We start from the raw sequence: 23,641 nt of genomic DNA on the forward strand, positions 1-23,641 counted from the left end.
CCAATCGGTTTGATCCGATGGTGAAAAAGACTTAAATGCATGTGATAGATGGTTACTGACTCCTTGAGTGTGAGGTCGAAATAGGTAAAGGACGGCACAACACAGGTAAGTTGCTTTATTTTCATCTGAAGCAGTAAAGATTTCATGGGAACCGGACTTATTTTATATATATATTTCTGAGACACGTGAGTTTAGATTCATGATAGTTTGAGCAATATTTCAGTACTACCATTGAGAAACATCAGAAATGGGCTTAACACGTTGTACCCACGTGTTTATTCAGGCCAAGCCTTCGTCGTGACGAGCGAATAGTTCAACTGCTAGGCTACCCCACTGTCTTTGAAATACGTTGTCAGTATTTTCTTCACATGAATAATTCCTGAAATTTATTGTGATTACTGACATGGCTTCAGATGATTATGGGGGCTTTCTTGAACGTGCATCCCTTATAAACAGTAGGTATCTACAAGTTTCATTTTTGCTGGCATAAATATTTAGTAGTTGTAAGCTGTTGGTGAATTTATTGTGGCACAGATTTACATGTAATTTTAACTGGATGTCTTGAACTGTATACAACAGTAGAACGGACTGGACCGTTGTAATGCATGATTGTGTAAACATATTATATTTGGATGATTTTTCTTTCAGTCTAAGCAGCACAAGTTACGATGTATTCTGACGAGATTATAGATGGAGTGGGAGGAATGTCCAAGTTCCAGATCCTGGTAATGTTTCTGTTTTTGGCACCGAAGCTAATCACATCTTGGGGAATGTTGATGATGTCTTTCGCGGGGGTGACACCGCAACTCTGGTGGTGTGTTAACGAAATGGCCAGCGACGCCGGTAATTACTCAGGATTGAAGCAGTGTTCAGCTGGTGACAATGGCTCTTCGTGTTCTTTTGTGTACAGCAAGGAGAAAAACACCGTTGTAAATGAGGTGAGGTTCTATATCCAAATATTTATCAAGTATGGTATTTAAAGGATACAAACAATGTCTCCATCTCCATATCGTAATAACTCACACACCCATGCTAGAATGTGTGTAGTTTGCCATACAGAACCAAGTGCTGAGGCTAGTGACAATGGCACTTCGTGCTCTTATGTGTACGGCATGGAGAAAAACATCGTTGTAAATGAGGTGTGGTTCTATATCCCAATATTTATCAAGTATGGTATTTAAAGGATACAAACAATGTTTCCATCTCCATCTCATAATAATTCATACACCCATGCTGGAATGTGTGTAGTTTCCCATACATACCACACTCAAAGACAATCCATGGACTCTAATACGACCAGTCCTTGTGTTCTCCCTTAGATGCCAAGTGTAAAAGACAGTAAGAAGAATTACCATTTGTAGATGTATGTGGCTGTTACAAGGCTATGGATGAGTGAGTGAGTTTAGTTTTACGCTGCACTCAGCAATATTCCAGCTATATGGCGTCGGTCAGTAAATAATCGAGTATCGAGTCTGGGCCAGACAGTCCAGTGCTCAGCAGCATGAACATCGACCTGCGCAACTAGGAACCGATGACATGTGGCAATACATGGGATAATACTGGGAAGAATTTCTATTCACACACAATGTAGGTCTCATAAGTAACCTGCATTTTCTGAATGTTCCGTGCCAATTAATAGAATCGTGTTTTATATCAGCGTTTCCGAACTTAGTGGCGTTCAAAATTCCCTTTCAGTGGGACTTTGTCTGTGACAGAGCAGGAATCAAGTTGTTCATCACATCAGTACAAATGGGAGGTGTTTTAGTGGGAGCACTCTTAAGCGGACAGTCTGCTGATGCTATTGGCAGAAAGAAGACCTTTTACATAGCTCTGTTGTTACACGGAGGATTCAACTTGGTGGCTGCATTTTCAGTATCATGGCAGATGTTTATTGTGCTAAGGTACACGATAGAGTAATACAATTTATTTGCGTAACTGTCCGTTTGCAAATCCTTTTTGGTTAATGGTTGTGTTTTGCAGCTATAACGATATGCATGTGAGCAAGCTGCATCGGGTAACTTCTAACAGGTATCTACATATTACAGGTTTCTTATTGGAGCAATGGTTGGTTCAAACTTAGTGGTAAGTTATCCCTACACCATGGAGTTCATAGGAAAGGGTTGGCGCCAGATAACATCTGCATGCCCGACCTGGCAAGTTGGATCGGCCCTGTTTGCAATGTCGTGTTGGCTGCGTCCGGACTGGTCAGATCAACATATCATACTAGCAGCTTTACATGTCCCTTTCTTCGCAACTTGGTTGTGAGTTATTTACCTTCATATATGTGCTCTACTTCAAAATGTGATTAGGAAAATATTCATATTCCGTTCATATATATCTAAACACAAAGTGTGATCATAAACGTATTTTATTCTGGTCGGCAGAAATAATGTATGTTATTTATTTTGTTTCTAATCGATTTCATCTTTCATAATATACATATTCCATTATTGTTTGATACTTCTTTTAACTTTCCACAGTGTTGCACCAGAAAGTCTACGGTGGCTTGCAGTCCATGGTAAGCTGGAGGAGGCAGAGAAGGTGGTGGATCAGATGGCTCGCTACAACAAGAGAGAGAAGCCAGCAAATACAGCCATTCTCCTGAAGAAACTGTCGGAAGTGGAGAAGAAAGGCAAGGAATCAGATCACAAATACAACTATCTTGATATTTATCGTCACTGGAATATTTGCTGGAAATCTCTGGTCATTCAGGTGATCTGGTGAGTTGGCATTCAGAGTTCCTTTCCTTAATTCGGACCTAATTACAACCCAAATGCATGTATGTTTACCTTCATTGTTCTCCACAGGATGTGCATGTCCTTTGCGTTTTATGGAATCTCATTCGGTGTGGGAAACCTGATGGGGAACCTTTACCTCAACATGTTCCTTGTTTCTGTCATATCAGTACCTGGACAAGTAATGGTATTCTTCCTTAGTAGCAGGTTCGTTTGTACACTTCCTGTATACCGCATAGTAAACAAATATTAGTTTGGATATATGCCAAGACCCTAAGCAACCAATGTCCTAAATGTCCTAAATACTTATGACGTCCACGGGATTTAATGTTATTATTTTATTTTTATTTGTTTTTTGTAAATAAGATATTGTAAATAAATCCTTTCTACTTTTGACAGTGAATGAAAACCCTCACTCTTTCAGAATCGGCAGAAGATGGACAACATTCTCGTTTTTCACTATAGCTACTATTGGGGCATTTGGAGTGGTTATTGTATCCAGAGTCGGTATGCATTCCATAGTTGAATGATGACTGATTATATATTTTCGTCTGGCGTGTATGTGGCAATGAATGTTCAAATTAGTAGGTTTAGTCGGCATAACAAACAACTAAACATGTTACAAACGATTGTATAGCAAGAGACATAGGATCCGGCCTTTACAGTCATGTCTCATATTTTCTTGAAATCGAATATTGAATATGCTAGCACAAGAACAACATGAATGCTTTGAGCTCCACCTCTGAGATGCCATGTGTGTTCATTGCAGTTTCCAGTGACAGCATCCTTGGACCAGCAACAACGACTATGACACTGATCTGTCGGCTTGGAGTTGCGACAGCCTGGAACTCGTTTCAGATTTCCACAAGTGAAACATACCCAACAGTTATCAGGTACTAATACAAAGGAGCAGTTATCTTCCGCGCAAATGAGCGGGGTGTTTTCTCTAACAGCTTGCAAGCTTCATTTTCTATACTGCAATGGTGGTTGGGTGAAATCAATGGCCATGCCAAATGGTTAGTTTAAGTATGAGATATCAACAATCATAATCTAAGCAAACACTGGATCGTACATCATTAAAGAACCACTGCAAGGCTAGCAGGTGGGTTCGTCACTGCATCTGTAACCCATGTTGTCCCTCGTGCCTTCTACTTTACTATGACATACCACTGTAATTTACTATACCACTATAATATACTTGCACTTAGTTCAAAATGGGATTTCTCGTTACCTTTCATCCTCCTTCCAGGAATCTAGGTTATGGTGCTGCAAACACTGCTGCCCGTGTAGGGAGTATCGTGTCTCCTTATGCATTTGCCATGGTAAGTGTTGCCATGATTTAGGGAGTGTTTTTGTTACATGTTGTCATGCCAAGAAACACCACATAGTGAAATATTCCGAGGGATTAAGAGAAAGAAATATGTGTGTCCCCGGAGGGCAACAGTAAAGTAATAGACTGAGTACTTTATTGTGGATTGTAGTGCATCACATTCACAGATCCGACTTTTCGATTGTAAGGTGGACTATTTTAGGATGATCAGGATGTGATTTCCTTTAGAACCTGCAAATACGAATCCAATTTAACGTTGTGAAACAGTCGATCAAACTACCCAATTTACACGTGTTTGTTTTGCCGGTTATGTGACAAAGGAACTGTTATTTTTAATTTAATGAAATGTTTACTTTTCATCAACTTTTCAGGGAGGAGACGATTTATTGCCTCCGTTTGTTATTGTCGGATCCACTATGGCACTTTGTACACTTTTAACCGTATTGTTGCCCGAGACAAATAATGCTCCACTGTCGGACACCACGGTGCAGGTCTTGGAAAGAGACAAGGAACTTGACAGAGCAGTTGAAGACGTCAGTCAAAAGAAAACAGCTAAAGGCAGCACTTTGGAGACTTAAAAAGATGTATCAGTTTTCGGTATTGTATTGCGGGGGCTTCTGTACTGTCTATGCCGTTATATAGCTAGAATATTGCTGAGTGTGCCATAAAAGTAAACTAAACTAAGATTCTGTACTGTCTATGCCGTTATATAGCTAGAATATTGCTGAGTGTGCCATAAAAGTAAACTAAACTAAGCTTCTGTACTATCTATGCCGATATATAGCTAGAATATTGCTGAGTGTGCCATAAAAGTAAACTAAACTAAGCTTCTGTACTATCTATGCCGATATATAGCTAGAATATTGCTGAGTGTGCCATAAAAGTAAACTAAACTAAGCTTCTGTACTATCTATGCCGCTATACAGCTAGAATATTGTTGAGTGTGCCATAAAAGTAAACTAAACTAAGCTTCTGTACAATCTATGCCGCTATACAGCTAGAATATTGCTGAGTGTGCCATAAAAGTAAACTAAACTAAGCTTCTGTACTATCTATGCCGATATATAGCTAGAATATTGCTGAGTGTGCCATAAAAGTAAACTAAACTAAGCTTCTGTACTGTCTATGCCGTTATATAGCTAGAATATTGCTGAGTGTGCCATAAAAGTAAACTAAACTAAGCTTCTGTACTATCTATGCCGATATATAGCTAGAATATCGCTGAGTGTGCCATAAAAGTAAACTAAACTAAGCTTCTGTACTATCTATGCCGATATATAGCTAGAATATTGCTGAGTGTGCCATAAAAGTAAACTAAACTAAGCTTCTGTACTATCTATGCCGATATATAGCTAGAATATTGCTGAGTGTGCCATAAAAGTAAACTAAACTAAGCTTCTGTACTATCTATGCCGCTATACAGCTAGAATATTGCTGAGTGTGCCATAAAAGTAAACTAAACTAAGCTTCTGTACAATCTATGCCGCTATATAGCTAGAATATTGCTGAGTGTGCCATAAAAGTAAATTAAACTAACCTGTACTATCTACAGAAAAAAAGGAAATACAGTCTTATAAAACAAATAACGTAATCAGATACGTATGAAAAATATCGTAACCAGATACTTAATCACACAATCTCTTATTCTAATCAGGGGATGTATTATAATAATTAGTCCTGCTTGAATGAAACTGAAATGTGTAATCTATAGCTGCATCTAGTGTGTACTTTGAAAAGTACAATTCCAGTTATAATTACAGGCTCAAGTGTTGTATCAGAAAAAAACTCAACTTTAGTTAGTTTTGTGTTGGTGTATCAATCTGCAAGACATAGTGGCTGGTGCATGCATGACTTATTTGTAAACACTAATCCAATAAAAGAAATTTATACTGTGTGTTTCATTTCACAAACGGTTCTGTTTTCTGGGCATTCTGTCTGGTATGCCGCATGGGAAATTATGATATTAAATCTGTTTGTCATCGTGCACAAAGATGAAACAGCCTTGACAAACAAAGTAACTGTTTGTGAAAAATTCACAAACAGTTCAAAATATGCTCATCATGATTTCTTATGTCACTGCTGTCAGTACACAATTAAAATGGTGCACAGCTGATGAAAACAAAATATTTGGTCTGAGGAATATTTAGAACTTTGCAAAGGAACCACAACAACAATAAGAAATAAGTATTTGTCGAGTACAGGATGGCACAAAGAGCATGGAATGAAAAAGGTATACAAGAAGTTATCTTTGGGTAAAGTTTTGTAATTTGTCAAAGCATGGCCCTTAAATGGTCCTTACCGGCTTGTCATTTAATCATATATCACCGTCACCATCATTCTACCTTTGCAACAGTTACAACAGTTGTCCGTAATTTTATATATGCCTGAAAGAGTGTCCATCTGTCCTATTTTAGAAGAGAATGAAGATAACAATGATGGGATTTATAACAGGATTTGAGTGACAACATAGCATCCTTTTTCGAATTTAAGATAATGTAACTGAACTTGAACACATTTCTCACTGCTGCTCGCATTGACCTAAAGCATATCACCATTTGCACTTCCTTACAATCATAGTTATTTGGAATGTAGTAGTTTTTGAAAGATGATTGGTGTATGGCATGTTGAAGTGCTAGTATTTAACAAGGACTAAAACGCGTGACGTCTATTGTCCGCAAAGCGATGGTTTGTAGAGGTTGTGCTGCCGAGGGTTTTTCGAGTTTTAAATAGAACAATCAAGGGGCGGAAACTGCCGCAGACATTATACCATGTCGTCTGTTGCTTTGGTCACTTTGATTTGTTTTAAAACAATTGTCCTCCACCATTAATACTTAGCGTACATGCTCAAAGCATACATATAAATTTTAGAAATGGTATCGGTTTAGCCAGGTCTCTAAAATATCACAGTTCAAACACTTAGGTATTTAATCGCTTTGCTTCTTTTACGGTATATTATTGAAATGGTAAAGGTAAGTAAAGTGTTGGATCTTGATGGTGACGTTTGCCCGTAGCACCGGACGTCTATTTCAAACATACACAAGAGCTCTGACAACAGAACACGCACAGGTCATATTTCGCTTTTTGTGGGAACCCAGTCAGGGATTCCAGGTCATGTAAAAATAAATGACCTTGGCATATACGTATGCCTTTCACATGCAAACATGATGCATTGTAAATAAAGCAGGCAAAGGGGCATAGGCCCCACAACATGCCCTCATGTCACGTTTGTCTGACATTCGTCTGGCTCATTCTCATAGAAACGTGTTTCCAAGTACTTGATGTTCGTGTTATCACTACATATTTACATACACAACACTCACCACAAGTGCAGAGGTCGTCCCGAGTACACAGTGTGCAAGCATCATCTCTAGTTCATGCATTTATATTTTACAAAAAATCCAGCCATTCTAACCGCTCTCACGGTGCCCATAAACACCTTATCTTAGTAAGGTTTCAATGATGATATTGCTAAAAGAATACACATGTGCAGACCGCAGGTAAACAAAATTTCTTTACAGTTTCAAACTACAGTGTAAGGTGTCTAAACCGGCACACTTCTGGACACAATCCGGTTTGGACAGCATGTCGGATATAACAGGTAACAATGTTACCTACAACCAGCCAGTTTTGTCTCATACACACTGTTGTATCATGTGGTTGTCTAAATTACTTCAGACTCAGATGACTGCATATACAAGTATACCCATACTGAATTAAAATTACCTTTGTCAGGAACCATGTAGATTCAACACAGAACTAATTAGTGAGAATGCACACCAAGACGACTCCTTGACACACACCGGATTCGACAGCGCTAATTACTTTATAAACGTAATCGAGTGGCTCATTTCATGTCGATATCCGAAATTGGCAGCTGGAGGATTGAGGGGCATTTAGATGATAATGAATGTGCAGGACTGAGATCAAAAGTGGATGTTGACAACGTGCCGGACTGGGCAGCTGCCAGCGTAATTTTGTCTTTTTATAAGAACCAGGTTCAATTTGCTTGACATCCATGTATGTATAAGTCAGGTAGGTCACATTGCGTATAACGTCTTGTCCATTTTCATGCAACAAATTAACGACGGCCATGTGGCGTATTGTTCGTGTCCTGATTTTGTCGGTTTCACAAACGCGTAATACTTACTGCACCAGGCAGCATAGTATTATCTCTTTGTCTGATGTGACGCGACTGCGTAATATAAATCAGTGAAATCAGAATTGTGATTTCTGAAGCAAGCTGGATATTTTGTTGGCATGGCAGGTTTATTATTTCCAGGGTTTCGACTTTAGATTTATTTTTGTTTTATGTTTGTCAGCTGCTGCAGGGTTGATGCAACTCTTGCTGGTGTCCATGCAGGTAACAAAGGTATTAGTCACGTAGCCCGTGTGCGATCTCCCTGCAGATGCTGACAAACTGTAGCTCATTCCACATGTTATTTCATGGTAGTTTTGGAGATCACCAATGATGGTCTGGTTATTTTGCAGTGAATAATGGCAAGATTACATGTTAACTGCTTGCATTGTTTATGTATGCAAACGTTTCTAGTCGCTATGTGGCTGAAATACTACCGACGTGACTTTGAAACACTATCTACTTAAAACTAAATACAATACTAAATGTCCAAAAACAAGTAACTTCAAGCGATTGTTATTGTCAATTTATTGTAACATGACTGCCCAACAGTCAAACAGTTAAACTAAACTAACTCAGCAAAGCGGATGAAGTTCCAAGCAGCACCGTCAAATGTCACATCCTCATATGTGAAAACATAATATCTTAGACTATCATATGTCAAAAAATGATAACATGATTGTGCTAAAATAAACAAGATCCAAAGACAAACAAGATTCGATATTACGACCCACTTCATTGCCACCTTGTTCATACGCTCGCATAGATATGCAGACTTCTTTCCAGGAATAGGTTACATTAGGAAGTGTGCTGTTAAGCACGATTCATCATTCTGTAATATCGAGTTTGTTAACGATTCGCAACTGAACAGCCACACACAGGTAATGCCGCTTTCCGTCTTAATGTTATGCGCGCATTCCAATGCTCTCTATTATTACATTGCAGGTGAAATGTTAATATCTCCCATGGAGACATTGCGATGTGTGTTCATCTACGTTGCTGTTTAACGCCTCGTTCTGCAGTATTCCAATAGCTACTGTGTGACGTCAGTCTGGAAATACACGAATGGAAACTACGATAAATCGTTAAGATTAAATAGACCTGGCACATTTATAACAGTGTCACATATACTGTTGTATTTTCTTCTAACGCAACTATGTATTTGTGTTTCCTCAACGATAAGAATCGATGTTGAACTTGTGATCCACGACACAAACATGTATTGGAGTATCAGGAGGTTTCATTCTCATTCTCCAGCATAATTCTTCATTTTTCTTACTCATTAACTGATTCCAGTTCTATTTTTACAGCAGAAGAAAACGTCATTTTAACGCCTTTTAAATGCATTCAAATACACCTTAACTATAAACAATATATATAATCATTTCTGAATCTCTTTCTTGCCGTCAGGCTATAAACACATATGTTGTAAACATCCACTTTGATCATGATTATTGAACTATATAATGATCCTGCTACGGGGCAACAGGACATCATCTTTTGTTGGTTACCCAGTCACACGGGCATTTCTGGTAACACATGGCCGATCTTGCTACTGAGTCAGCACTCAACATATCCGTGAACTTCTTATTCCATATTCCGATTACGAGGCTGCCATTGTAAATGTTATCTCATATCTATGATCTGATGAAGTCGAAGTGGGGCACCCGAGTGGGCAAACATAATTCACACGAAATAAAACCATTTATTATCTATGCCTACTTGAGTTGTTAGTCCAGATTTGATGAGGTCATTTGACGCCGAATTGATCATTCTCAGGATACCCCGTTTTGCATCCCTTGTGATGGAAGAATCACGGTCAAACATGTTCTGCTTGCATGTGCTGATTTCTCCATCACAATGGATGAGTATTGCAATGTCAAAACAGTATAGGGCCTTTTCAATAATGTTTACTATCTTTTAATCATTAATTTGTATATGGGGCAGGGTTAATAATGAATTTTGATATACTTTTGTGAATAGAAAAGGTTCTATAATAGGTAGTTTAGATTAGCAACTTCGATGATTAGTGGAAGTATCGTCAAAGGGGGTTAAAGAACAGTAAAAACGTTGTCCTCCTGAGAGGGTAAGTCCCAAAACTTTCAAGATCAATTTCGCTCTACCGAACTTTTAATGATAGTATATTTGTTGTTTTACTTTATGGATTAACTTCCTTCCTATCGCCAGGGGCCGAAGGAATAGTCAGCTAGGGTTCATGCAGGTACCAAAGGCATTGCAATCTCCTATGGTCCCTGGTATAGTGATCTGCCTTCAGTTGTTTTACAGCCCATTTGTAAAATCCACGTTGCTCTTGTATTTCTTGATATTGTGATATTCTAGTCAGTGTTACTGTCCTTTGATGTCAGTTTTTGGGGTATTCGCTGATTGCCCTACTAAATATGATTGCCTCCATTCACGAGTCTTGAACACTCGCACCATGAAAGGGCGTATTAGAACAGAGGTTAGGTAAGAAGATGTGACAGGTAAGGGAATGGGGGGTTGTTGGTTTCGGTTTTGTTTTTTGTTTTCTTTTTCTTTTTCTGTTTATAGTCTACATGTATTTGTGGTGAATTCTAAAATTGTTATAGTCACGATATGGCTGAAACATTGCCGAATTGACTTTAAATTTTAACTCACTCATTCACACACTCAATGTCATTATGGGTTAACTTTCCTACAATCACCCGCGGCTGTACGTTTGGTGTAAATCCAACTAAGGTTCATGCAGGTAGCTAAAACACTATTGGTCCACTTGGTTCCTAGCAGAGTGATCGACCCTCAGTTGTTTGCGATCTACAGCCCGCTGTTAATATTGCACTCTTGTTTCTAGTGATTTCTTTTCATGATAGCGTACTAGTTGTAAATTCATATCTATGGTAAGCTGGTATTTTTACTGTCCTTTAATGACAGCTTACGTTCTATATTTATTGAATTTATTATTGATATCAGCCAAACTGTTCTCGTCACGATACGACTGTAACTTTAACCGACTGGCGTATTGTAGATAAAAGCAGAACGGACCATGACGATGGTACATACATAATACAATCCGTCTGGCTCCAAAACGGACCCACGGACTTAATCTAACTGGCAAACTAATAAACATAAGAAGCCCATTGAAACAGTGGCCATAATCAGACGATCAGACCAACTCTGTTCTGATTTTGAAGACTTAATGTCCTTAAATAACCAAAACAAAAGATGTTTATCAAACTATCATTAAAATTTGGTATTCTTCCCAAGTAGCAGGTTTGCTGGTACATTCAATGTATACCGCAGAGTAAAGAAATGTTTTATTTCTGTTTCTAGTGACGAAATCCATGGACCATCAACAACAGCTATGAAGCTGATCTGTTGGCTCGGAGTAGCGACAGCCTGGAAGATTTCACCAAACGACCGAGACTTGTCCTCCAGCTGTCATAAAGTTTGCGAAAGAGTATCATGTTACGCCTCCATTTGTGGTCATTGCAATGCTCATTAAGTGTTAATGATTCTGTTGTCAACAACACATGGTCATGGTGCTGACAATACAGTGGACAAGAGATTGTCATGAGCACTCAAACTTTATCACAAGGACTGCAATGTCCCTCTTGAGATTTTCTCTTGGAATATTTGATTATTCAGATTTCCTCTCACTGATATCTCCGGCCTACAGGCATTGATTCCGGAGTTCTACTAATGTCACTGCAACTCTATATGCATTCCTGGATGACAAGTGTATCAAGGAACGTCGGTCCTATCTTGGTTACCTTTGTTCCTGCACCAAACCAGTCATCTTCTTCCTCGTTTAACTGAACAAAGATGAAATATATATCGCCCTAGGCCCAACCATTATAACTCCATTCCGTATAGTGAGATTGGGTTGTACTGTATTACAAGGCATATTTATCGCCCTAGCCCCAACCATTATCACTCCTTCCACTAAAGTCAGATTGAGTTGTACTGTACTACAAGGCATATTTATCATCATAGGACGAACCATCCCATGCTGGTATGTACTAAGGACATGCGCCACACCGCTGAAGCAGCCACTGTGCAGAGGAAAGGCAAAACACATCCATGGACGCAGGAACAGCAAATTGCGTTCAAATTTATTTTACGTATGTCACGTATTTTACAGCCACACTCGACATTGGAGGTTTAGCTAACGTTGTGCGTATTATTTGAATTCTGTAGGGTACCTGAAGGCAGCTATATAAACACGTCATGATGTGATGTCTAGTCTTATGTCTCCTGCTGCTTTCACTATCATTTGTTTCTTACAAAGCATTGTAAGTGACTAGAAGAGTATCAGGTATTGTCACCCCAACAGATATACATCACGCGATTCAGCAACTATATCACAAAGGTTAGAAATTAATGCAACTACAGTTTATAGACGCATACACCTACTCTCAATGCATACAGCTGGTCACGCGGAAACAGCGTGAATACCATATACTCACGATGCGGTTGTAAAATCACAATCAGAGCCACACATGTCATAACAGAGCAACCCTTTTTATTTCATTGAGCTTGCTGGTCCGAAACCGGGCGTGGACACTAACTATATGTAGGAAATTGTCAACAATATGTTACAATCGCATTCAGTGATGGCAAGACAAAGACGTATGAATCTTCAAGACAAGTAATAATTCAAAGACAAGAGCTATTCCTCGGAAAATCCAAGGGCGGGCAGGACAGTATTGAAGTAATGCCCCCTAATCGACGGAGCATCGAGTATGATAAGAGATAGTTCCTTGTTAGACCAATTCGTTGGTTTCACATTAATTTCAGAGCATCACATGCGCAGAGCATGTAAAAATATCTACTGGTCAAGTTCCGCTTTGGTCGTACGTTTACCGATAGTGCACGTGTAAACACACTCTAAAGAAAACGAAACATCAAACCAAATACAAAGTTGTATGTCTATTACAACTTATTGTTATACCTGTATGTACAAAAGACCGGGAGTAGTATAATAATTAGCTGGATTTATGTCAATAAGTTCATGTATAAACACATCTCACCACCACCATTCTTCCCGCACATCCCCTTCTCACTACTATCAAAACACACCTTTCTGATGCAGCTGCAACCAAAATAGGACATCAATACATAAAATGCAAATGTAAATCGATATATATTGTCAGCTATGAACAGTTGTCACTCGTAAATAATTATTATTTAATCATTTTGTTTTGAGTCTATTTACACTATCTGTAAGCATACGACGAAACCGGAACTTGACCAGTAAATATTTTACTCGCTCTGCGCATGCGCACAGCGCGTCTGCAATTAATGTGAAACCAACGAATAGAGTGAGTTTTTTTTACATTTTGTGCGTGTAAACGTGCTGCACTAAACCTCAAACAATATAATACATTTCTGGCAAGATACAAAAGAAAAACTTTCAACAATGAACCTAACTACTCGTGTTGAAAATATATAATACTGCATATATCTAAAGTTCCAAAGAAAGTAATCAACAAAACCGTATTGAACATAATATGAAAACGAACATGGAAACATGAGAATAATAGAGTAACAGATGGCATAGAACAGAGGTTAGCTGAGTGAAACATAGTGATGATTCAGTGATTCTACGTTCGCTTCCCGATAAAATGGGCATTTCGCGCACGGGATTGAAAGAAAGGGGTATTGTTGTTACCGAAAGGTAGGGCAACCTGCGACGGCATTACTGTTGCATATTTACTTTTTTACGAATTCTAAATCTAGAAGTTAGTTAGAAGTTAAGTGTTAATGGTACAAATGGGGTATCCTCTGGATATATATATGTATATATACAGATATATACCGAGGACTTAGGAGTATTTGTTGTGGTAGGTGTATGATGCTGTCCTGTGAAGTCTTCAGCACCATTATGTGCGAAAAATGTCACATATGCAAAGTCTCAGCTCTTAAGCTTTCATAGAACATTCATTGTTTGCTTAAAAGATAATTGCTCGTCAGTGCGAGCTTTCCACAAATGTAAGTATCTCATAGTTTCACCATGCATAAAACACCATGCATAATCCACACTTATGACGTACACGTGAACAGTATAATTTGAAGTGACCAATGATACATGTCCCATTGTTCGAATTTACAGTGATGTTAACATGTTTGCAAATGAGACTGAATATTTAATTTACAAGAATATTTAAAATGCACCTCTTCGCACCAACTACTTTTTTCACTAAGTAAAACTGGCTCATCAACCTGAACTGTCTATGTGGCCTCATGTAAACGTTTGAGAAAACCCGAAAAATGACGACACAAAACCGACTTTCAGTGGTAAGTGAGGGTTTAACTGAAGTTCACTAACTCACCGTAGAATAAGGTGAAACAAGTATCGCCGTCGGGGTCGTTACTGCAGACACAACACAGTTCACGTGTCATTAATGTAGTACAAACTAGTAAGGTCCACGATGAATGATTAATTCAGTATCTGGTGTAATGCCTCGCATTTTTATCACATTTTCTACACGTTGTCTCAAGCTGGTCACCAGACGTCTGATTCTCTGCTGGGAGATCTGCTGCCACTCATCATATAAGACATGGGTCAATTCCCGAAGGCTCTGAAGTAAAGGATCTCTTGCTCTCGTCCTACGTCCCAAAATGTCCCACAAATGTTTATGTCTGGACTTCTGGGTGGCCAAGTTAGCGTGTCAGTAGTATTGCGTTGCAATTGCTGAACAAGAGCTTGAGAAGGATGAGGTCTGCCATTATCGTTCATGAGGACTGGGCGTGTGGCGAGAGCATGGTTATCGAAATGAGGTACAGCAACACGGTCCAGGATTAAGGTCTGCCACCTCTGTCTATTCAGTTTCACGGCAAATGTCATGAGGTCATTTTTTTTAGCTATAGGAACGGCACCACGCCATGACGGATCCCCCTCAAATGGAACAGCAGCGTTAATGTTCCTTTGATCATATGCTGCGCCTCTCTGCCTCCAAGCTCGTACACTCCAGTCTGCATGAAAAATCTGTTTTCATTGGACTTATGGTCCTTCTCCGTGTTCGGCGACCTTATAACAGATATTCAATGTGGTTTCCGTAAAAACAGAAACACTGTCGATCACTTCGTGCTTTTTGAAACATTTGTTAAAAACGCTTTAATCAATAAACAACACAGTGCGTCTATCTTTTTCGATCTTGAAAAGGCGTATGACACTACGTGGAAATATGGCACATAAAAAATCAGAAACTAATGAATTACAATATATACAAGAATATAATCAATTAAACATACATGTAACTGTTATAAATGAACAATGACTAAATGCGGAGTCTTCTAATGTCCTTTTAATGTAGATCTCAATGCATATTCTTCAAGAATGACATGCAGAAAATAGATACAGTGTTTGTGTACATAAGTACATAGTTCTACAATGTCTTCATAATAAACAAATACGCACCTATGAATACCAGATACATACCTGATATCCAAGATTTACACTGAACCTCAAATTGAATATTAAACTCTCCCATGTGGGAACCAGTTGTGCTCGAAATAATACGAGCTAAAATGTATAACAGCATTAACGTAATGATAAACTACTTCAATGTGCCTGAATAACAACTGATAAGTCATATACCCTACAAGATAAATGGACTCTTCCACAAGTTACTCAAATTCGGACTCTATAGCCATGTCAGAACACAAGAATTTGTATACAAAGTAGTTGTATATAGAACTGTGAATAAACCCTATAAAGTTTAAACAATACTTTCCATTATTAACGATGCTTGCACGCAACAACTTGCCAACGCGATATCATCTCCGAAATAAAATGGAATCTCCCAAAGCGTGTACGCGACGACATTTGAAAAGTTAAATACAGTATTCCATAAGTTGCAAATATTAATGAAATAGCAGTCATTAAACCATATTGTAAACATTTTACAAGTAGCGTGTAATTTCCTACCTGAAGAGTGATATCTCCACAATGAAAAGTTGAAAAGTTGAGTCAATATACACTCTCTGTCTGACCATGCTCTCGCTCTGACATGTGCTCTGTGACTGTGAGCGCATCGCAAAGTCCCTAAAACACTAGTTTATAATGGGAGATAATTTGCAATCAATGTCCAATGTGCAAACCATAAAACAAATAAAGGAAGTGTCTACAGTTATAGATAATACATAACATATTTTGTTATTAGTTCAAATGAAAATGCCACCAAATAAATCTGAGCTAGTTTACACTCTGCTATACATTTTTAACAAATCCATGATACATACCCATGATACAGAAACAGTGTATACAGCTCAAAGCTCAGTAATCACAATAATATTCAGATTTCTTACGTTTCAGAACTGTTTAAACAGTGGCTACAAAATAGCATTTTCCAAGGCCTCTTTCTAGAAACACAGAAAGATACATCTCTCAGCTACAAATTACCGATCTCATAACATATCACCATACTCCCTTACAATGATTTTCTTAGCAATAATAAACATACAAAATGGATGAGTTCATTTCTAACATAGAGATAAACATGATTGTCAAGAATTCTCTGATGCACAGATTGCTATCAAGCGTGTTAACAAGTTGAGTTTTATTCGACACTCAGCAATATTCCAGCTATACAGCGGCAGTTTGTAAGTAATCGAGTTTTGACCAGACAATCCAGTGATCAACAGCGTGAGCATCGATCTGCATAATTGCGAACCGATGGCCTGTGTTGACCATGTCAGCGATCCCATTAATCGCCTCTTACGCCAAGCATAGTCGCCCTTTATAGCAAACATGGGTTTCTGAAGACCTTTACTTCCCCGGAATATTCTTCTGCATTCTCTTGGCTGATGATCAACTAAAACATAAATATAGCAATTATATATCCTTCCTTACAGATGGGACGGTGCAGTAGCTTATGCCACTATCACTGGATCTTGAAAATATCTTCTAGATTACCGGATAACACCTCTATTTTCAACAGCTGAAGTAAACGCAATATTAATAGCTCTTATTATATTCAAAGACGCCCTAAACATAAACAGTATTGCCTTCTGGCTGTTAAAATATTTCTTGCAAACATCTACTTTTAATAGAAATTATTGCATTGTATAATGATCTTGCTACTGGGCAATACGACATGGTCTTTTGTTGGTAACCCAGTCTGGTAACACAATGGCTGATCTTGCTGCCAAGATCTTGCTGCCACTCAACAAATCTGTGACACTACTTCTTACTCCATACGCTGATTATAAATCTACCATTAGATCTTACATCCGTTCTGCATCCATTGTGATGACATAATCACGGTCAAGCATGTCTTAGATGTCAAGCAATAGATTATGGTATGTGTCAGCATATAATAGAGTGACTTACAAATGTGTAACTTTCTGTAATAGTACATTAAGTGTAACACATTGTGATTATACACTGAGCCAAAAAGAGAAACTTCACATTCTTTCTTCAGGGCACTATACAAGAGATGGTAACATGGTTGCATTGCTATTATTTCATTGCTGAGATCTGTGTGGTGTACTCGATACACTGACAGTGCCACAATCAGTTCCATTAGTCTACACCGCCGTTCCAAAACATGGAAATACAGAATGTCAAGTCGCAAGAACAAAAATTCGAAATTTCTCAGTTCAATATTATGTATGGCAGCCCCGTGCATTCACCACTGCCAAACACCGTCTCCTCATCGACTGTCTGATGCTTGTGAACACGTGGTTGGGGATTCTGTGCTATTGCTCTTGCAACGCAGCGCCAACATCCTGCAAATTCTGAGGTTGGTTACTAAGACCACGAAGCCTTCTCCCAAGTGCATCCACACGTGCTCTATTGGATTAAGTTCAAGGACCTCGATGGCCGGTCCATGACGTTGATTCCAGCGTTTTGAAGGAAATTTCGTGTCAACATCGCGGTATGCGGCCGAGCATTATCATGCTGGAGCTGAGGACCTGGACCATAAGCCGCCATGAAAGGAGCGAGTTCAGGGGTGAGCACCTGGTCGGGGTAAGCAGCAGCTGTGAGGTTTCCACGGATGACCAGACGTCGGGAACGGTTGTTCTCACAGAAAGCACCCCACATCGTGCAACTTCAGCCCCCGAATCTGTCGATTTCCTGCACACAACACTGGGCATACCGTTCACGACGTCGTCTCCAGACTGTATGCCTGCCGTCCGCGAATCTGAGGGTAACCTAGATTCATCGCTAAAAACGACTCTATTCCGGTTTTTCTGGGTCCATCGGAGGTGACGTTGGGCACACAGTAGACGTTGACGTTGATGAAACGGCGTCACGATATTGACGTCGAGAATGGAGACTGACAGCCCGCAACCGATTGCGAATGGTCTGTGAGGATAGTCGACCTCATCTCAGACCTGGTTCGTGTAGCCGGCAGCATTCTGTCATGTAGGTGACGTAGGACGATTTGTTGTAGACGACCTCGCAAGTCATACACAGTACGGATCGTGCGACGTCAATAACTGACCTTCCCGCTTGCAACATGCCATGGACACGTTCACGCTGCACAATTGACAATCGTGGCCTTTAAAGTACCGTTAGAACTGTGGTTTTAAAGTGTTTTTTTTCAGTTCTTGAGCCAATGTAAACATGTGCAAATAAAGAAAACTTCGATGCGAAGATCATGTGATCGACTGCATGTGCAAAACCTGATTTGGCACTAACGTCATTTGCACGAAGATTGGATGGGTTTGAGCTTGTTTTGCTAATGCTTTGCTACAGTCGAAAGATAGGGATCCCATTTCTGATACTGAGATGTATCATCAGAGATAAATTATTCATTTATTTTTTTTAAATTACATTTAGTGAAATTTCTTTTTTAACTCAGTATATACGATATTATTCAACGGCATTGTATATATAAGTTAATTCGAAATTAATACCTGGACGTCAAAACTGCAGTATCTCTTATTCGGACATATCTAATATCTCGTCTTGACTACTGTAATCCGCCTCTTGTTGGTCTCCCAAATTTTCACATACAGAGGCTTCAGAAGGTGGAGAATACTGCAGCCAGAGTGGTCTCTTAGTAAAAGAAACCGGACCTCATTACTCCCGTTTTTCACTCAATTAACTGGCTTCCTATCGAGTACTGTATTAAATATTAAACTCTAGTGCTTGTTTTCAAACGTACACATGGTCTAGCTTCTGTGTTCCACCGTTATACCCCTGTACGTTCCCTCTGATCAAATGACCAGTGTCTTTTCACAAATGTAACCAGGACAAAAACATGGTGACAGGTCACTAGGGACGTCTCTCATCTCTGGAGCAATCGTCCATCTCATCTCAGAACACAACCATATTTAGCTGTTTTTTAATCAATCTAAAGATTTGCCTCTTTGCTGAAGGATTTGAACTTTGAACTCTGTGTGATATCAGTACCATCTTAGAAATAAAGCACCTTTGTGCGGTTTAAGGATATTGACGCTATGAATGTGCAGTTTACGGATTTTTATGTATGTATGTATGTATGTATGTATGTATGTATGTATGTATGTATGTATGTATGTATGTATGTATGTATGTATGTATGTAAAGTAATTGTAACATATAAACAACTCACAGAATCAGAGTTACTCGTACATTGCATCAAGTGAAATGTTACCACCTGCAAAGGTAAACGTTTCAAGGTATGGTGATAAGACCAGCGAAGATCCAAATGAGAACTGATCTTCCGTAACCCATACTCCGTAACGAGATCGTCTTGTAAGGCTCGCTGACTTGGTTGACACATGTCATTGTATCCAACTGTGCCGATCGATGGTCATGCTGTTGATCACTGGATTTCGTGTTCCAGATTTAATTACTTACAGACCGCCACCATGTGGCTGAAATATTGCCGAGCGCGGCGCAGGACTAAACTCAATCACTCATTGGCTGTGCCCATCACAGCAAGTGACGTGAAGTGTTCGGTATACCCAAATCTCCTGCTGTTGCTAAATCCAGAGTTACATCTTCAGAATTACCAAAATTATATCTTCCAGTGTCCACAAGGATAGGACGGTGGTCAGCATGTGATAAATGGGGTACCTCAAAGACAGCGGTATTTGCTGTGTACGAGTTAATACAACAGACTCGCGATGCGAGAATATATCCTCAGCAATTCGCATTCCGGTGACTTTGCTGATATCCCTCTCGCTTGTGCAACAAGAAGATCTTTATAATGGACACAAACGCCAGATTGGACGCCATCTTGAAACAGCTGAATGCTAATACAGGCAACCTGGAAGAAACCTTTAACACACAAATTGGTGCCTTGAGACAGGGGTTCTGTCAAGCTTCTTCTGATTTGAAGAAACTCAAAGCCGAGAAGGATTATACGTGGTCGAGGGGGTGGGGGACATTAGACTTTCTGCATACAGTCCTTTTCGCCGTTCAGAATCAACACTATGAAGAGGCTGAAACGGTTCTGACGTCGGCAATAGAAAGTGTACAGAAAAGAAATAAGCACATTAAAATTGCGGATTCCAGTGAAGGAGGCTGGGAAACTGTGAGAAAATATGTTGCGAATGATCTCTCTGATGATTCTGACGATGACAAAAGGATTACTTCGGCTGAGAAGAAGGCAGTCAGGAAACTTCGTTAGAAGCGTGCACGCCAATCACCGTACTCTTCATCTAGGTCAGGTCGACGCTCGTCGACGGTCACTCGGCCCGTTCCGTTTGCTGTGCAACCTGTTCCTGCTCTTCGGCCTAGCCAACCTGCTCATCTTTTTCGTGCAAAAAGTCAGAGGTCAGGTTCATGCTTCGCCTGCGGAGAGTTCTCGCACTACCGACGAGACTGTCTGTACAACGTCAACACACCACAAGTCTCGGGGCTCACAGCCGGAGTCTCAACCCCAGGCAACAAAGAGTCAAGATTTGTCAGTTAAGTATTCTCATTGTTTTGATGTTGAGACCATTTTTTACAAACTAACTGACAACTATCATGAGTACGAACAAGGTATAGCAGAAATGATTGTCAAAGGCAGCCTCAAACAGAGTTTGAGCTTTTGGCGTCACATCGATGCGTCACAATTTGTTATTGATTTGATTGCTTTCGGATATAATCTGCACCTCCTTCTATGTTTATACCTAATAACAAGTCAACTATCAAACACGATGTTTTTGTCACGCAGACCAATGAAGAACTGATGATGAAACAGTTGAGTGTGATCTGTCATGAACCACCTACTGTAGTGAATCCATTAACTGTCTCAGTTCAGTCCTCGAGTAAAAAACGACTAATCCTTGATTTGTCCAGAGTGAATGCATATATTTTCAAACGAACGGTGAAATATGAAGGTTGTAAAAGTGTTCTGTGCTACATTGAAAAAGATGAGTGGCTTATAAAATGTGACATCCATTCGGCTTATCATCATATTGATATTTATCCTGCGCATACAGATTATCTTGGTTTTGCGTGGCCAGACAAGAATGAAAAACTATGCTTCTATAAGTTCATGGTTTTACCCTTTGGACTCACGTCGGCACCCTATGTCTTTACGAAAGTGACTAGACAGCTGGTTAAAAAGTGGAGGTCAGATGGGCACAAAATAGTCACATTTTTGGATGATGGTATTCTGTCTGGATCCTCATCATGGATGACATTTTCAGCAGGTTTGGAAATTAAGAATGATCTCCTCTTATCTGGTTTTGTACCTAAAGTTGAGAAATCTCTGCGGGTCCCTTCAAAGAATATGGAATGGTTAGGATTTGGTATTGACACTAGTTCTATTTGTGTCCCAAAAGGCAAGACTGACAATGTTAAACTTGCGATTGATACTTTGCTTCAGTGTATTCATAAGCCAGTCTGTGTAAGATCAGTTGCATCTGTTGTTGGTCAAATCATTGCCATGAAGTTAGTTGTGGGTCCGGTGTCCCAACTTATGACACCATCGATCAGTATAGACATTCTTAAGGCAAGATCATGGTGTAGCAAGATTGTTTTGTCGGATATGGCTATCAATCAGTTGAAATTCCGGCATAAGAACATAGAGAAATGTGATTCTAGATCACTTGTACAATCAGCTACTGCTACAACTGTTGAGTATTCAGAAGCGAGTGATGTTGGATTTGCAGGATATATTGTCAACGTAGATTGTGTACCTAGTTGTGGTCACTGGTCAAGTGAAGAGGCTAAGCTCAGCTCAACTTGGAGAGAACTCAAAGCTGTAAAACTTGTGTTTGAAAGTTTGATTTCAAAGTTGACTCATCAACGAGTAAAGTGGTTCACTGATAATCAGAATGTTGTTAACATTATAACAAAGGGGAGCATGAAGCAATATCTACAGTCCATTGTTCTGAGGAGTTTCGATTTGTGCCTGAAGCATTGTGTTGAGTTAGAACTTCAGTGGATTCCCCGTTGTGCGAATCAAATAGCTCATTTTTAGTCGGTTGCCTGATTGTGATGACTGGGGTGTTTCTCAGAAGGTTTTGCATAAAGTAGATGCCATTTGGGGACCTCACCATGTTGATAGATTTGCGTCGTACTACAATAAGAAATTGGAGCGTTTCAATTTTAAGTTCAGCAATCCTGGGAGTCAAGCTGTAGACTGTTTCACTGTCAACTGGAAAGAAACTATGAGTTGGATCGTCCCGCCTATAGGTCTGATTCCAAGAGTTATCACGCATTTGAAGGAATGGTGTGCAGCTGGTACTTTAGTGGTTCCAGAATGGCCTTCTACATGTTTTGTACTAAAACGTGTTCATTTCACAGATTAAAGATTGGATGTACCTTCCAACCGTTAAGGACGCATACACTGCCTCTAGGATACAAGGCGAGAAAGATATAGATTTTAATATGCTTGCTCATGTTAATGAATATAAATATCTTGGAATTATTTTTGATAAAAAATGTTCTTTCAAATCAGCTATATCACATCTCTGCCAACAAGCTACTAAAGCCATGCATTTCGTCTTACGCAGAAGTAGAACGCTTAACTTATCAATACAATGCCAATTATATCTCTTCGATTCTATGGTAAAACCAATTTTAATGTACGGTTGTGAAATCTGGGGATATGTTCAACTAAAACAGATTGAAAATGTACATATATGTTTCATGAGAAAACTACTACCTGTTAAAAAAAGTACTCCACTTTTCATGCTTTATGGTGAACTCGGTAGAGTTCCACTCTCTGTTGATGTTAAAACCCGCATGGTAACGTTTTGGTCTAAACTATGTACAAAGAATTCTCCTAAGTTGTCTTCAATCCTGTATTCTATCGTGTATAATTTCCACAATGAAGGCACCCATGGTTGTAGCTGGGTACCGTGTATAGAGACTATTCTTAATAATATTGGTCTGAGGTATGTATGGTTATCACAGTCTCCTATTTCAACTTCCTGGATTAAAAATACAGCTCACTCAATCTTAATTGACAATGCTATTCAACTATGGAGCTCAGAGGTGGACAGTTCCCCCAAAGGTCAAACATATTCCCTCATGAAACCCCAGTTTGAATTTGAAAGATACTTAACGTCCCTACCCTTCAATAA

General features: G+C 39.3%; 1 protein-coding gene across 1 annotated transcript; it reads left to right on the plus strand.

The window, feature by feature from the left end:
- The first annotated feature begins 668 nt into the window (after nucleotides 1-668).
- On the plus strand, nucleotides 669-4,643 carry LOC137271961 (organic cation/carnitine transporter 2-like). Its single transcript, XM_067804342.1, has 9 exons — nucleotides 669-938; nucleotides 1,696-1,901; nucleotides 2,046-2,261; nucleotides 2,481-2,720; nucleotides 2,808-2,942; nucleotides 3,160-3,242; nucleotides 3,505-3,628; nucleotides 3,985-4,057; nucleotides 4,437-4,643. The coding sequence occupies exons 1-9, from the start codon at nucleotides 669-671 to the stop codon at nucleotides 4,641-4,643; spliced, it is 1,554 nt and encodes a 517-aa protein (XP_067660443.1).
- The last annotated feature ends 18,998 nt before the right edge of the window (nucleotides 4,644-23,641 follow it).

The sequence above is a fragment of the Haliotis asinina genome, chromosome 2, assembly GCF_037392515.1.
Source record: "Haliotis asinina isolate JCU_RB_2024 chromosome 2, JCU_Hal_asi_v2, whole genome shotgun sequence".
NCBI classification, from domain to species: Eukaryota; Metazoa; Mollusca; class Gastropoda; order Lepetellida; family Haliotidae; genus Haliotis; species Haliotis asinina.

Excerpts from the sequence above, each read along its gene's own strand:
- LOC137271961 (XM_067804342.1), top strand. The coding sequence starts at position 669 with ATGTATTCTGACGAGATTATAGATGGAGTGGGAGGAATGTCCAAGTTC. Across the intron at positions 939-1,695 it reads AAAACACCGTTGTAAATGAG|TGGGACTTTGTCTGTGACAG; the intron begins GTGAGGTTCTAT and ends ATTCCCTTTCAG. Across the intron at positions 4,058-4,436 it reads CTCCTTATGCATTTGCCATG|GGAGGAGACGATTTATTGCC; the intron begins GTAAGTGTTGCC and ends TCAACTTTTCAG.